Here is a 15,901-nt window from a genome sequence, read left to right as displayed (position 1 = left end):
TTTGAGGCAGACTCTCACTCTGTCACCCAGGCTGGAGTGCAGCGGCACAATCTCGGCTCACTGCAACCTCCGCCTCCCGGGTTTAAGTGACTCTCCCACGTCAGCCTCCCATGTAGTTGGGATTACAGGCATCCACCATCATCCCTAGCTAAAATTTTTTTGTATTTTTAGTAGAAACGGGGCTTTACCATGTTGGCCAGGCTGGTCTTGAGCTCCTGACCTCAGGTGATCCACCTGCCTTGGCCTCCCAAAGTGCTGGGATTATAGGCGTGAGCCACCACACCCTGCCAAAAGGATATATTAGGCCTTAATAAATATTTTGACTCTTTAATTTTTTAAAATTTTTTTAATTTTGTTTTTTTTTTTGAGAGAGAGTTTTGCTCCTGTTGCCTAGGCTGGATTGCAGTGGTGCTGTCTCAGCTCACTGCAACCTCTGCCTCCTGGATTCAAGCAATTCTCCTGCCTCAGCCTCCCAAGTAGCTGGGATTACAGGCACACGTCACCACGCCCGGCTAATTTTTGTATTTTTAGTAGAGATGGGGTTTCACTGTGTTAGCCAGGTTGGCCTCAAACTCCTGACCTCAGGTGGTCCGCCCACCTCGGCCTCCCAAAATGCTGGGATTACAGGCATGAGCCACCACGTCCAGCCATATATTTTTATCATACCATGCATATTGTAGAATATATGCTGTTGGTACTATGAGGAATATAAAATGGTCTCAGTATTGTATGTGCAGTGTTTTGCTGAGATTACATCTTAATAAAAACTGTCGAACTATTCATTAAATTTTCATTAAAGTTCTGTCTAGATGGCCAGGCACTGTGGCTTATGCCTGTAATCCCATTGCTTTGGGAGGCCAAGGTGGGAGGGCCTGAGGCCAGGAGTTCAAGACCAGCCTAGGCAACATGACAAGACCTCCATCAAAAAACTAAGAAGTTCTGAATAGGAATGAAAGTGTGGTAGGTGCTAGGAGTTGCTGCTTCTTGAACCATAGCACTTTGCTAAGTTTTTTTTGAACCTATGTACAGGTAAATGCTCACATACTACAAATTTAGCCAATAATTTCAAGGGCTTCGTGGATCTCAGAAGCCCCTGGTGAAAAACACCTGCTGACAGTAGAGGGAAGAGAGAAAGAGTTGTTTTAACCCTATCGTCCTAACATGTCCTAGCTATTTTATACTTAGATTTCCTCTTTGGACATTTTATTGACAGCGTAAAATACAAGTCAGTATGCTTGGATAGTGTTGGTGTAATTGGTATAATGTTTTTATCTTTTGCAGTGCATGAAAAGAATATATTCCATATATTGGTTTAAGTTGTCCTTAAGGAAACATTATTTTTGTTTTATAGATTGGGGAAGTGAAGTGTAAAAGTCATTGTTTTGAAAAGACATTGGTAATTGCCAGTATTCGTGTTGCAAGAAGTAAAAATGAGCACAGTTTTATTTCCTTTTGTTTGTTCATTTTCGTTTGTGATAGTGTATGTTAATCATTCAGATTCCTTTTATGTTTCCAAAGGACACTCTGATTGTGTGGTCTGAAGCAGAAAATTATGACTTGGCCCTTAGCTTTCAAGAAAAAGCTGGATGTGATGAAATTTGGGAGAAAATATGTCAGGTAATTGTTTAAATAAAAAATCAACATGCTTTCTTTAAGTGTTTATTTTTCGCCATGCTTTCAACTAATGCCCAAGAGTTTAAATTTCGAATTGATCTTTTAAATTCACTGCTGCTTTGAACTTGATTTAAAGGAAGATATAATTTATTGACACTAAACTCTCTAGCTCATACCTTTGCTGAACTCCAGTGTTTTATATCCACCTGCCTTTTTGAAACTTTCTCCTTGTGTGTTCACTAGCATCTCAAATTTAGTACTCCAAAACCAAACATAATCTTCCTACATACATCTGTCCCATCTTCTTCTAAGTGCCATCCAGTTGCTGAAATCAGAAACTTGTGGATCATGTTTATCCTTCCATCGTCGCTTTTACCCATTCAGTCCCCCCATTTATTATCTCGATAATAAATCTTGATCCATTAGTTTATCTTCATTTTTACTATTGTAGTTTTCCAAGCCACCATCATTTCTTGCCTGGTTTATTGGTTTTGTCTTGACTGATCTTCCTAAATCAACATTTTAGCTACAGTGATTAGGTGATCTTTTGAAAAATGCAAGTCTGATCACATCACTTTTTTGTTTATAACTTCTTGTGGCTCTTGAAAGAAAACCCACCCTTGTACTTGTCTTGAGCAGTATGGCTCTTGGCTGACGATTCAGCCTTACTCTGCCTCTAGGCTTGAATGTTCTTAATTTATTCTGGAGTTTCCTAGTGACATAATCGCAACCTTTTGTGAATTTGCATTTGTATGTGCTCTCGTTGCTAAAGCCATTGGCTCTTGTTACACACTCGTTTAGGCCATTTCATTCCAGAGAAGGTTTCTCCACTCCATATCTGGAGAATAATCTTCACCAGATTCCTTAATTCCTTTGAGTGTGGCCCTCAAACCAGCAGCACAAGCATGACCTGGGAACTGACAGAAATGCAAATTCTGAGACCAGCCCCCGTCCCGCCGACCCTAGACCTACTGGATCAAAAACTGCAAGTGGTGTCCAATAATTGTTTTTTAAAATCCTTTCTTAGGAATTCTGTTTTCACAAGCCCTATAGGCCAGACTTTTCTCTTTAAAGGACAAGATGGCAAATATTTAAGGCTTTGCAGGCCATATAGTCTCTGTCACAGCTAGGTCAACTCTGGTATTGTAGTTCGGAAGTAGCCGTAGACAGCACATTAATGAATGGAGGGGCTGTCTTCTATAAAACTTCTATTTACAAAAACAGACACAGACCAAATTTGGCTGTAGTTTGTCGCCCCCTGCTTTTGGTGATTCTGATGCACCCTGAAGTTTGACAGCCATAACATTCATAGAAGATATAGTGCCCTTAGCACAGTTTTTTCTTAACTTATGGAATTTATTTCAACTATATATTCTACTTAGCTGTGCTTTTCATAAATTAAGCTGTTAAGCTGTCCTTTTCCTTCTCTGAAACATGAAAGGACTAACATTTATATCTGAATGCCATCCATCTTTTTAGTTTTTCTTTGCTTTCTGTCCAACAATTCTATTTATAGCACATTTCTCTAGATTTTGTTTTGTAGAGTTCTCCCAAAGAGAGAGGTGACATCAGTGAGTTCAGGCTATGTTAATAGCATCTGTTATTCAGACAAATGTTGTTCTCCTCTGTTTCATCTTTCTGAATCACACAGTCCCACTCTGGATGCAGTCTTCCTTTATGCCAATGTGCAACTCAAACCTGAACTCTATCTGTCATTGTCATGCCTGTCTCTCCTTTAATATTGTCTGATCTTTACCTTTGTTCGGTCTTCAATGCCATAAAGTTTTCTGTCATCTAAAGTCGGGGCACAGATAGTAGTACTTGCATGCTTTCTCTATAATAATTTTATCACTAGCTGCGTTATCTTCTTTTCTGGTATTCCCTTTCATCATTTACTTAGTTTATTTTCAAGGTGTCATTTCTCAGTCACTATGGGTTCTGTCTGAACTTCTCAATCATTTTCTAGATCCAAGAAAGTCATTACATTTTGCTCTCTGAGATGTTAAATATTTTTCTGTTTCTTGAACCATGTTCACCAATTTTGTCTGAACTCAAAAGATGGCATTTTAATATAATAAGGGCACTCCTCTCTTTTCATTCGGTTTGCTAATCAAAATCTAACATTTTTCTGTGGTGAAATCATAGTTTGGGTATTAGGAACTTAAAATTATAATGAGAGCTTACGTAATTAACAAATTCAGAGCCAATGTGAGACCTTGCCAGGTACAAGCCATGAATGTGACTTGACTTGCCTCCTTTCAGTGCTGCTGTCCACTTGGTTGAGGTCAAGACCATATCACCTTGCAGCACATTTCAAGAAAAGTATTCCAGGTCATCATCTCTTCTAGTATCTATCAATGCATCTGTTCATTACGCTAAGCAATTTAAACTTCTTGGCTTTTTCATACAAGGTCTAATTTTTTTCATCCCTTTACATTCTACTTGGCCTTCTACTTGCTTTAGTGGTCACTGTCTCAAATTGTAGTGCCACGATAACAAAATTTCTTTCCCTTCAAAGTTTATCCTTGACCTTTTGTTACAAAAAAATGCCTTACTTTAAAATGTAGTCAATGTAAGTTACCTTTTTATAATAAGAGCCCCTCCAGTGGCATAAAATTGGGTTTTATGACAGATTTGCGGGCTCCTAGAGGGATCCCGAAGGCTACAGGTTAGGGTGTGTAGAAAGGAAAATATTTTTGTGGTTTGGTTACTTAACCTTCAGCAGACCTTTTTTGGGGGTAACTCCTACTACATACATATAGGTTGTATTTACTTTATACGTGGCTTCATTTTTATGTAGGTACTCTTGTATTCTGCCTAGTGTTTTTTAAATCCTATTTTTGGGCTGTCAGTATTTATAGCAAATCAGTGACTCACTTTGGTCCAAAGCCAGTTTGTTCATGCTCTTTGGCTCTTGGTTTCTACAGTCAATTGATGTTAAGTATTTTACTTTTTGCTTATAATTATATATATTTTCTGTGATCATAACATTATGATATTTGGTGTTTGTTTGGTCTTCATCTCAGAGTTAAATATTGAAGAGCTTGGTGGTGGCAGCTATCCTTTAGCACAGTCCTAGGACTGTTTCTGAGACTTGCCCTGGTCTGCTGGAAAAGAGGGCCAGGGATATGAGATGTTAGTGGCTGTTTTAGCATCAGGCTTCTGTTGTGAGTCTGCAGAGGTCTGTTTCATAACAGTCTCACTTAGTTTAGCCTGTCCTAGAAAGTTGTTCTTGCCAGCAGACCTCATGCTTTAGAAGGAAGCTCAGTCTGTTTTTGAACTTTGACTAACTTCCTTAAAATTGAAAGTATACGTTATTTGGAGAAATGTAATGTAGAATAATAGGCAGTTTTCTCTTGAAAATTATCATTATAGGTTTCTTACAACATCTCTTTTATTCATCTTAGAATATCATTTAGGTTTGCTGGTCAGTTGTTACATATTTAGTCAGCAATTAAATTTTTTTTCCATAGGTTCAAGGAAAGGACCCTTCCGTGGACATCACTCAGGACCTTGTGGATGAATCTGAAGAGGAGCGTTTTGATGATATGTCATCGCCAGGCTTAGAATTGCCATCTTGTGAATTAAGTCGCCTTGAAGAAATTGCAGAACTTGTGGCATCATCTTTACCTTCACCTCTTCGTCGTGAAAAACTTGCACTGGCACTAGAAAATGAGGGTTATATTAAAAAGCTCCTGGAGCTTTTTCATGTGTGTGAGGATTTGGAAAATATTGAAGGACTGCACCACTTGTATGAAATTATCAAAGGCATCTTCCTCTTGAATCGAACTGCTCTTTTTGAAGTTATGTTCTCTGAAGAATGTATAATGGACGTCATTGGATGTTTAGAATATGATCCTGCTTTATCACAACCACGAAAACACAGGGAATTTCTAACGAAAACAGCCAAGTTTAAAGAAGTGATTCCCATATCAGATCCTGAGCTGAAACAAAAAATTCATCAGACATACAGAGTTCAGTATATACAAGATATGGTTCTACCAACTCCTTCAGTCTTTGAAGAAAACATGTTATCAACACTTCACTCTTTTATCTTTTTCAATAAGGTAGAGATTGTTGGCATGTTGCAGGTGAGTTAGATCATTCCTTTTTTCATACTTCAAGAGATGCAGCAAAAACAATTTGCCCCCCCTAAATACATATATTAAGTTTTAATTTGGTTAATGTATAAAGTTAAGTATTTGTGAAATATTTTAAGAGATTATAATATATAATAATACTATGAGACCAGAAGGTTACTGTATCTGGGATAGGAGAGGTAAGTATGATAAATGTAGTTTGAAGAAATGGTACAACGGGATGATTTTTTAGATACTGGGTCTTGCTGTGTTGCCCACGCTGTAGGGCAGCACAGCGCACTGCAACCTCCATCTCCGCTTCCCTGGCTGAAACAATTCTCCCACCTCAGCCTCCTGAGTAGCTGAGACCACAGGTGTGCACCACCACCCCCAGCCAATTTTTGTATTTTTTGTAGAGATGGAATTTGTCATACTTGCCCAGGATGGCCCCAAACTTCTGAGTTCAAGCAGTCTGCCTGACCCGGCCTCCCAAAGTGCTGGGATTACAGATGTGAGCCACTGGGCCCAGCCTGACTTTTTTCTTTTCTTTTGTTTTAAATAAAGTTGGGGTCTTGCTCTGTTGCCCAGCTGGAGTACAGTGCCACAGCCATAGCTCATTGCAACCTTGAACTCCTGGGATTGAGTCATCCTCCCACCTCAGCCTTCCAATTAGCTAAGACTACAGATGCATGCCACCATACCCACCTTTTAACATTTTTTTTTTTGTAAAGAATGGATCTCACTTTGTTGCCCAGACTGGTCTCAAACTCCTGGCTTCAAGCAATTCTCCCACCTTAGCCTCCCAAAGTGTTGGGATTACAGGTGTGAGCCACCATACTCAACTACAGGAAGATAACATTAATGAAATGGTTGAATGCTGAACTTTGGGGTTATTACTCTATGAATTATGCATAGAATAGAACAGATTGGAAGAGGAAAGAGTGAAGCACAAAGCCAAGAGAAATGTCACTAAATACAGAATATAAATTCTAATGAGAATTGTGGGCCAGGCGCTGTGGCCTGTCTCTACCAAATAAATAAAATTTAAGGCGAATTTGTAAAAATCCCAGAAAATGATACAGTAAAGGTCCAGTTTCAGGGTCTAGGGAATGTAGCAGAGGAGGCAAATTATAACTGCATGTATCCCTACCAAAAGCCACGTTTTGCTAGGGAGTGTGCCTTTGGGTGAGTTAAACCCATGTGAATTTGAGTTTCAGCTCCGTCTGTCACTTAAAACTCTCAGTAGCTATATGAGTTGGGCAGCCTTAACTTCTTAAAGCTTCAGTTTCCCCATCTGAAGGATGGTGACATTAATGCCTACCCTGTAAAGTTGTCTGAAAATTAACTGAGGTCAGGCATGTAAAGAAAGTGTTTAATATGATGTAAGATTCATGGGAATTTTTAAAAGTATCTGTTGATAATTGCTTATTAAAATGTAGATTTTTTTTCTTACAGTATGCCCAGTCTCTCTGATCTGGTGTTTTAGGGTGTTTGCATCACAGTCCCCTAGGGTGCAGTGTGGTGAATTCCGCACAAAACAGAGTGGAAGTCTCTGAGAGCTAGACAATAATTTGCATTTGTAACACCCTCAAAGTTAGAAAACCTCTTACTGTGTCATCCCAATGTGTGAATCGGTCTATTCTAACTGAAATAGAAGTTTACATAGGCTGGGCCTAGTGGCTCACACCTGTAATCCCACCACTTTGGGAAGCCAAGGCAGGAGGATCGATTGAACCTGGAAGTTAAAGACTAGCCTGGGTCTGGGTGTGGTGGCTCACGCCTATAATCCCAGCACTTTCAGAGGCCAAGGCGGGTGGGTCACCTGAGGTCAAGAGTTCAAGACCAGCCTGGCCAACATGGCGAAAACCTGTCTCTACTAATAGTGAAGTACAACAGTTAGCTAGACGTGATGGTGGGCACCTGTAATCCCAGCTACTCAGGAGGCTGAGGCAGGAGAATCATTTGAATCTGGGAGGCGGAGGTTGCAGTGAGCTGAGATCGTGCCATTGCACTCTAGCCTGGGCAACAGGAGTGAAATTCTGTCTCAAAAAAAAAGTTTTTGTTTTTTTTTTTAATTAGCCAGATACGGTGGTGCATGCCTATAATCCTAGCCACTTGGGGAGCTGAGTTGGGAGAATCGCTTGAGCCCAGGAGTTTGAGTCTGCACGAGCAAGGATCATGCCACCGCACTCAAGCCTGGGCAACAGAATGAGACCCTATCTCAACAAAGCAATAAGTTTATGTAGTACAAAGAAAGAATTATTTGCATGCATACACACACACACACACACACACACACCCATGTTGTTTTTTATTCTTTGATGCCTGTGATATTGTAAGAATAACAGATCTTTGGGAGGCTGAGATGGGCAGATCACTTGAGGTCAGGAGTTCGAGACCAGCCTGACCAATATGGCGAAATCTCATCTCTACTAAACAAAAATTAGCCAGGCGTGGTGGTGGACACCTGTAATCCCAGCTGCTCAGGAGAATGAGGCAGGAGAATTGCTTGAATCCGGGATGCGGAGGCACATGCCTATAATCCCAGTTACTCCAGAGGCTAAGACAGGAGAATCACTTGCACCTGGGAGGCAGAGGTTGCATTGAGCCAAGGTCGCACCGCTGCAGATAAGTGTAATGTGACTTGGAAGATCTTTTAAGACTTTACTTCAGGTGTATAAATAAAATAATTATTTGAAACCTGCATTTGTTAAGTATAGAAAGGAAGACAATAAACGTAGTAAGAGCTGCTTGATAGCACACATCACATCTAAAGCAGTATGTTTAATCATATGTCTGCTCCTGTTTAGAAAATTTTGTATTTCTAAAGTATTAGCCAGTGATAGCCAAAAAAAGGAAAAGTATGAATTAAAATACTGAGTTCTCCTGATCCTTTTCTTCAGCTCCATATGGTTCTGTTTTTGTTATGTGGGGATTTGTCACTTCTGTGTTTTCTTGGTCTTCGTACATGTAAAATGCCAGTTTTATTCATTAAGTATGAATAATTTCAAGTTATTAAATCTTTGCTTCCCTGCAATATGCTGTGTAAAATATTGGCTGCCAATACGTCTGTTTCTCTTGATGCTGGACATTTCTATCCAAAGTGCTGCTGTGAAGGCTGTAGCATTTTACAAATGTTTTGGCAAGAAGTGATTGAGGTATAGTTTAATGCAGGTTCCTGCCCACTTTGTGTAGCCCCATGCATACATAATATCACGCCCTCTTACCATTGACTGCTTCCTTTGTAGTACCATAAACATTCTTATTTTCTCTACTTCTGTACCCCCAACTGCAGCAGTTCAGAGAATATCTTTTTTAACCATTTGATATCCATTTGGTAGAATATAGTGTATTGGGGATGTATCTTGAAATTGGATGCCATTTGGGTAACAAACGTGGTCAAGATCATATTAGTGAGGTATGACCTGTTTCGACATTTTAGAAAAAGTAAAGATGCGAATAACCAAACTAACTTAGTGCCACAGAAGGTTTTTCTGGAGCACTCACAACAGTGAATTCCGGAGCTAGTAATCTAGTGGGAGCTTGTATACACATCCATGTGTATGTGTATTTAGAGTGAGGCATGTCTAGGGATAGAGTGGTATTGAATCTACTTCCACTAGCTGAGATAGTATGTAATTTAAAAAAAATCTTAGTCGAGCATGGTGGTTCATGTCTATAATCCCAGCACTTCAGGAGGCCCAGGCCAGTGGATTGCTTGAGGCCAGGAGTTCAAGACCAGACTGGCCAACATGACAGAACCCCGCCTCTGCTACAAATACAAAAATTAGCTGGGCGTAGTGGTGTGTGCCTGTAGTCCCAGCTACTAAGGAGTCTGAGACAGGAGAATTGCTTAAACCTGGGAGGTGGAGGTTGCAGTGAGCCGAGATGGCACCACTGTGCTCTACCTGGGTGACAGAGCAAGACTTTGTCTCAAAAAGCAAAACAAAACAAAAGCCAGGATCTCAATGAAAAAATAGAGATGAGAAGCATTGACCGGGCAATCATGAAGGCTCTACCACCTTAATTGGGCTTGGGTAAATTTTAAAATCCAAGTCTCAATTATAAAATGAAGTAAAACAAAAGTTCTAAATTTTGCTTTTAAATAATTGAGTCGTTCTCTGTATCTTTAAAACACTAAAGTAGCTTTGTCTTCATTTTCATTCTCATTTGAGAGGTTGTAGAACCTGTCCTTTAAAAGTTAAGGTTATAAAACCTATGAAAATAAGGAGTCAGCAAGTGTTGGTCCTGCTATTTTTGTAAATAATATTTTATTGAAATACAGCCATATCCATTCATTTACAGTTGTCTGTGACTACTTTCGTACTACTGGACCAGGGTGTGAGTACTCGTAGTAGAGATCACATGGGCCACAAAGCTCAAAATAGTTACTACCTGGCCTTTAAATAGGCTTAGAAAATAGAACCTTGACAGAATTTTGTACTTTAATAGTATGGTTTTTCTTTCTTTTAAGAAAATAAAAAGACAGCATTGCCAATACCTTCCTTTTTTCAGTTATTGCCATTTATATTAAAGTGTCCTGAAATTATATTTTAGTACAATCTTAGCATTAACATAACTGCATTTGTCCTTTGTTTCACAGGAAGATGAAAAATTTTTGACGGATTTGTTTGCACAACTAACAGATGAAGCAACAGATGAGGAAAAAAGACAGGAATTGGTAAGAAATTAGATACTATGAAAGGCATAAAAATAAAACCACTGGCCGGGTTTGATGGCTCACGCCTGTGATCCCAGCACTTTGGGAGGCCAAGGTGGGTGGATCACGAGGTCAGGAGTTCGAGACCAGCCTGGCGAACATGGCAAAACCCCGTCTCTACTAAAAAGTACAAAAATTAGCCAAGAATGGTGGCAGGCGCCTATAGTCCTAGCTACTCAGAAGGCTGAGGCAGGAGAATCACTTGAACCTGGTAGGCAGAGGTTGCAGTGAGCAAAGGTCGTGCCGTTGTACTCCAGTGTGGGCGACAAGAGCAAGACTCCGTCTAAATAAATAAATAAAACTTTTTATATCACTTACCCTTTTTTCTAATTTCAGGTTAACTTTTTAAAAGAATTTTGTGCGTTTTCCCAAACGCTACAGCCTCAAAACAGAGATGCTTTTTTCAAGACTTTGTCAAACATGGGCATATTACCAGCTTTAGAAGTCATCCTTGTAAGTTTTGTGTCTCCTCATTTTTAATTACCATTTTTTAATCCCAAAATTAATATTTTTAATGTAACATGCAAATATTCTATTATAGCCAATATTTAATCTTAGGTAGTTCATTAAGCTAATGAAGCTATAAAATTGCAATGTTAGACAGTTTTCACACAGTATTAAAAGAATGCAGTTAAAGGAATTTTCCATAATTTAATGATAATTTGTCAGCTTTGCAGCTTATTAGCTGAAATGTTAAAATAGAAAGGCAAACAAAAATACATGATTTAGAAAATACAGTTTTATCCATACGATAAGAGTTTTATATGCAGAAGAATTTCTTTGACCTTTCTTTTACATTGCAGTTTTTTCATATGTTTTGTTAGGTTTAGATATTTACATAGCTATAGGTTCCATATTTTTATAATTATAGGAGAAATAAATGCTTTTTGTCTGCAGGGCATGGATGATACACAGGTGCGAAGTGCTGCTACTGATATATTCTCATACTTGGTTGAATATAATCCATCCATGGTACGAGAGTTTGTCATGCAGGAGGCACAACAGAATGATGATGTAAGTAAGAAGTTAACAGAGCAAAAAATAACCAGCAAGGTAAATATTATTTGTACTAATAGTAAGTATTTATACATAGGAAGCTATAACTGTTTTTATTATTCACTTTTAAGATTTAAATTGTTGCTGTTTGGGAAAAGTGTAGCCATAATATCAGATGAGTTAGTGTTCCCCTAAATTTGTTCCTGTCTCAGTTTATCAATTTGTCCTACAGAAATTATTTATGTTCGTTTAAATTGCCTTTTAAAATGTGAATGTCATTTTTTTTTAGGTTTTTTTTTTTTTTTTTTTAATTCTGAAGTCAACTTGCTATGTTGTCTTACTTAAATCATTTAGTCAATCAGTTCTTGTATCTGGGGAATTATGAGTAAGTTACCTAGGAAAACATGGACTTTAGGGTAGATTCTCAAAATCGTCAAGAATGAAGAAATGTAGCACAGTCCCTTAAAATATGTAGGGTGCTGTTTCTTTACTGCCTCGCCATAGAGAACAAGCTGTTAGTTGTTCACAAACACTCACATGTTAGCATCTGAGATATACCATATTTTAAAGTGATAGAGAATATATCCTGGTAATGTGAAGGGTGCACCTGGATCACGTAGTGCGTGACATTTGAGAGCACTAAATGTGTGTGCTCTTCTCCTTTATTTTAAAATAATTGAACCAATGATTCTGATGTTTTCCTGCTTCTCCTATAACAATTTGGAAGCAACTTTTTACATAAGAATGAATAAGATATTCTGCCTTTAGGTCCTTCTTAAGGGAGGAGGGGAAAAAAGCACCCTTAAGGAAAAAAAAAAATCTGTTTAGAATTCCAGCCTGTGGTATTTTTACAAAATAAGAAAATAGACTGTCTTACTTTTTGAAAAGATCCTATTTTATGTATTGTGATGTCAAAAAAAATGGAATGCCATGTAACTGTTAGGTTTAAATTTTTATTTTTAAAGTATAGTGCAGGATAGGTGCAAAAAAGCACCAGTTCAAACTGTTGAATGTTATGTCATGTTTTTCTTTTATAAAATATTAATGTCAGCCTCAGCAACATAGCAAGACCCTCCTTTACTACAAAAGTAATTTTTAAAACTTAGGTATGGTGGCATGCACCTATAGTCCCAGATACTCAGGAAGATGAGAAGGAAGGGTCTCTTAAGACCAGGAGTTTGACTGCAGTGAGCCATGATTGCTCCACTGTACTCCAGTCTGAGTGACAAAGCCAGACCCCATCTCAAAAAAAAAAAAAATTCTGCTAGAACCAAAGTATCTCTATTATTGAAAATAAAGGCTTTTGTTGGTCCCCTTAACCTTACATGATCTGAACATGGGAACATGTATGGATATACCTCAAAATACTTACACACAGTAGGACTCTTTTTTTTTTCTGTTTTGCAGCAGAATAACATTTCAGTCAATAGGACTCTTGATTCCCACTCTTCTTGATCATCATTTCGGTCTACTGTCTCCATTTTCTCTATCCCTTGTCCATCCTGCCTTTGCATACACATAGGCAGGAGCAGGGATTTTCTCACTGAATCCCTCTCAAGCTTACTTACTACTTAGGTGAGGAATACCAGTCATAATAGGACCTCAGGAAAACCAGCCATCTATTTTCTTTGATATTTAGAATGTGTATAATCCATTTGTTCTCTGCACTCTCTAAATACCATAGTCTCATTTTCTCCAATTTCAGACATTCAGATAATTTTTTCCTAAATTTATTTTAAAAGGAAATTTTATGTCACTTTTACAAATGGAGAACATATATCATTGGCCATAAATAGAAGGACTCTATAAAGATAAAAGCAATAGACTGGGCACGGTGGCTCATGCCTGTAATCCCAGCACTTTGGGAGGCCCAGGTGGGTGGATCACCTGAGGTAGGGAGTTCAAGACCAGCCTGACCAACATGGAGAAACCCCGTCCCTACTGAAAGTACAAAATTAGCTGGGCATGGTGGCGCATGCCTGTAATCTCAGCCACTAGGGAGGCTGAGGCAGGAGAATTGCTTGAACCCAGGAGGTGGAGGTTGTAGTGAGCCGAGATTGAGCCATTGCACGCCAACCTAGGCAATAAGAGCAAAACTCCGTCTCAAAATAAAATAAGATAAAAATAAAAGCAATGAAAGTAGAATGATGTTGTAAATCCTACCTAAATATTCTTACTGTTAAAGCTATGGTCATAAAACCCACTGGCTTTCTTCAAAAGGTAGATTATGTTATTAGAAAGTTGTAAAGATCTGTTATCACCAAACTAAAACCTTGCTTTTGCTTTAATCAGAGGAATTTAAAGATAATAGACAAGAAATTTATATTTAGGGCTATGTCCCTGTACCACACTTTGGGGAATGAAACAGTCATATGTCCTATCAGGTAACTGAGTTAAACATTTCACTTTCCAATTAACAAAACACCTTGAGCCTAGGTATAATGCTGTGGTATGTGTCTTAGTTTTTGCTTTTTCCATTCTCTCATAATAAGTGATTCTGAGTATATCTGTTTTTTCTCTCCAGGATATTTTGCTCATCAACCTCATTATAGAACATATGATTTGTGATACAGATCCTGAACTTGGAGGAGCAGTCCAACTTATGGGCCTGCTTCGAACTTTAGTTGACCCGGAGAATATGCTAGCCACTGCCAATGTAAGCCATGAGCATTTTTCTTCTTTTTCATAGCTAGTATATTGTGTATTGCTGGTGGGAACCAGTGTGGTTAAAGTTCATGGAAATGTTTTTGATTCCTTAGAAAACAGAAAAGACTGAATTTCTGGGTTTCTTCTACAAGCACTGTATGCATGTTCTCACTGCTCCTTTACTAGCGAATACAACAGAAGACAAACCTAGTAAAGGTAAGCTAATTCAGGTTGGTAGTTAAGTTCTCTGTTCTTGAATGCTGAATTCAAAATTGGTGTTAAGTAATCTTGTTAGGAGGCAGTTAGTGGGAGGTAGAGGCTGGGAGGACACACCTTTTAAAAAGTCGTAGTCTTTGAAAGTTCAAACCATCAGGTTAACATAGAGGTCTTAATAATTTGTTTGTTTGTTTTTATCAAAAGCAACCTGGAGTGTTAATAATGTATTTTGAAAAGAAAGGTTCATGATAAAATTTCCCTAAAAGGGCCTGTAATTCCAGCACTTTGGGAGACCTAGCAGATGGATCATGAGGTCAGGAGATTGAGGACCCATCCTGGCTAACATGTGGAAACCGCCGATCTCTACTAAAAAAATACAAAAAACAATTAGGTAGCGTTGTGTCGGGCCACGTAGTCCCAGGAGAATGCATAACCTGGGAGACGGAGCTTGCAGTGAGCCGAGAATCGCGCCACTGCACTCCAGCCTGGGCAACAGATTGGAGACCCATCTCTTTTTTTTTTTTGAGACCGGAGTCTCTCTTCTGTCGCCCAGGGCTGGATTGCAAGTGCTGGAATCTCAGCTTTACTGCAAGCTCCGCCTCCCCGGGTTTCACGCCATTCTCCTGGCTCAGCCTCCCGATGTAGCTGGGACTACAGGCGCCCGCCAGTCGCCGGCTAGTTTTTTGTATTTTTAGTATGAAGACGGGTTTCACCATGTTAGCCAGGATGGTCTTGATCTCCTGACCTCGTGATCCCGCCGTCTCGGCCTCCCAAAGTGCTGGGATTACAGGCTTGCGCCACCGCCGAGCCACCGCGCCCGGCCGAGACTCCGTCTCAAAAAAAAAATTTTTTTTCCCTAAAAGTACTGTAATCAGGTAACAGAAACATGTAAAAGAAATAAGATAATTTTTTGTTGAACAATATTTGTATTCAGTTTGCATCTACACTGGTGAAATAGAAGGCAGTAGGTATGAAAAAATTCATTTTAAATTATATTCCAGATGTATAGACAGAGCTAGGATTTTTGCACAGTATTAAGCTACTTTTATTTATATTAAAGATATGTTAAGGTTTGTTATTTTTGCATTTTATTCATTAGAGCTTTAACGCATATGTGTGTGTGTTTAATTTAGGAGGTAGTTTTAGGTCTTCATTTGGAAATTGCTTAGTTAAGCTTTAGGAATAAAGATATTATTTTGTTGTTTGAAATTTTTTTTTTTTTGGAGCCGAATCTTGCTGCCCAGGCTGGAGTGCGGTGGCGTGATCTCGGCTCACTGCAGCCTCTGCCTCCCAGGTTCAAGCAATTCTCCTGCCCCAGCCTTCTGAGTAGTTGGGATTACAGGTGCCCGCCACCATGCCTGGCTAATTTTTTGTATTTTTAGTAGAGGCGGGGTTATCACCATGTTGACCAAGCTGGTCTCAAACTCTCCTGGCCTCAAGTGATCTGCCCGCCTTGGCCTCCCAAAGTGCTGGGATTATGGGTGTGAGCCACCACGCCCAGCCTTGAATTCTTAATATAGCATAATTAACTTATAGCACTCACATAAAATATATGTTAAATTTACTTTTTGTGTAACTCCAGAATCAAGTTCATGAAATGTGAATGTCCATTTTTCTTACCTGCTTTATT

General features: G+C 39.0%; 1 protein-coding gene across 2 annotated transcripts in view; it reads left to right on the top strand.

The window, feature by feature from the left end:
• PPP4R3A (protein phosphatase 4 regulatory subunit 3A) overlaps nucleotides 1-15,901 on the top strand; it is a 51,998-nt gene that overhangs the window by 22,555 nt on the left and 13,542 nt on the right. Inside the window, exons 3-9 of one of the 2 annotated variants that reach the window (XM_017857962.1) lie at nucleotides 1,519-1,617; nucleotides 5,088-5,705; nucleotides 10,297-10,374; nucleotides 10,750-10,866; nucleotides 11,311-11,427; nucleotides 13,934-14,065; nucleotides 14,169-14,271. In XM_017857962.1, coding sequence (XP_017713451.1) covers nucleotides 1,519-1,617; nucleotides 5,088-5,705; nucleotides 10,297-10,374; nucleotides 10,750-10,866; nucleotides 11,311-11,427; nucleotides 13,934-14,065; nucleotides 14,169-14,271 — 1,264 coding nt within the window. Of the gene's footprint in view, nucleotides 1-1,518; nucleotides 1,618-5,087; nucleotides 5,706-10,296; nucleotides 10,375-10,749; nucleotides 10,867-11,310; nucleotides 11,467-13,933; nucleotides 14,066-14,168; nucleotides 14,272-15,901 lie in introns of both variants that reach the window. The other variant, XM_017857961.1, reaches the window with a different exon arrangement.

Source organism: Rhinopithecus bieti, unplaced genomic scaffold (genome assembly GCF_001698545.2).
Source record: "Rhinopithecus bieti isolate Rb0 unplaced genomic scaffold, ASM169854v2 scaffold_41913, whole genome shotgun sequence".
NCBI lineage: Eukaryota > Metazoa > Chordata > Mammalia > Primates > Cercopithecidae > Rhinopithecus > Rhinopithecus bieti.
Note: the sequence above shows the minus strand (reverse complement) of the source record. Positions and strands in the feature narration are given on the sequence as shown.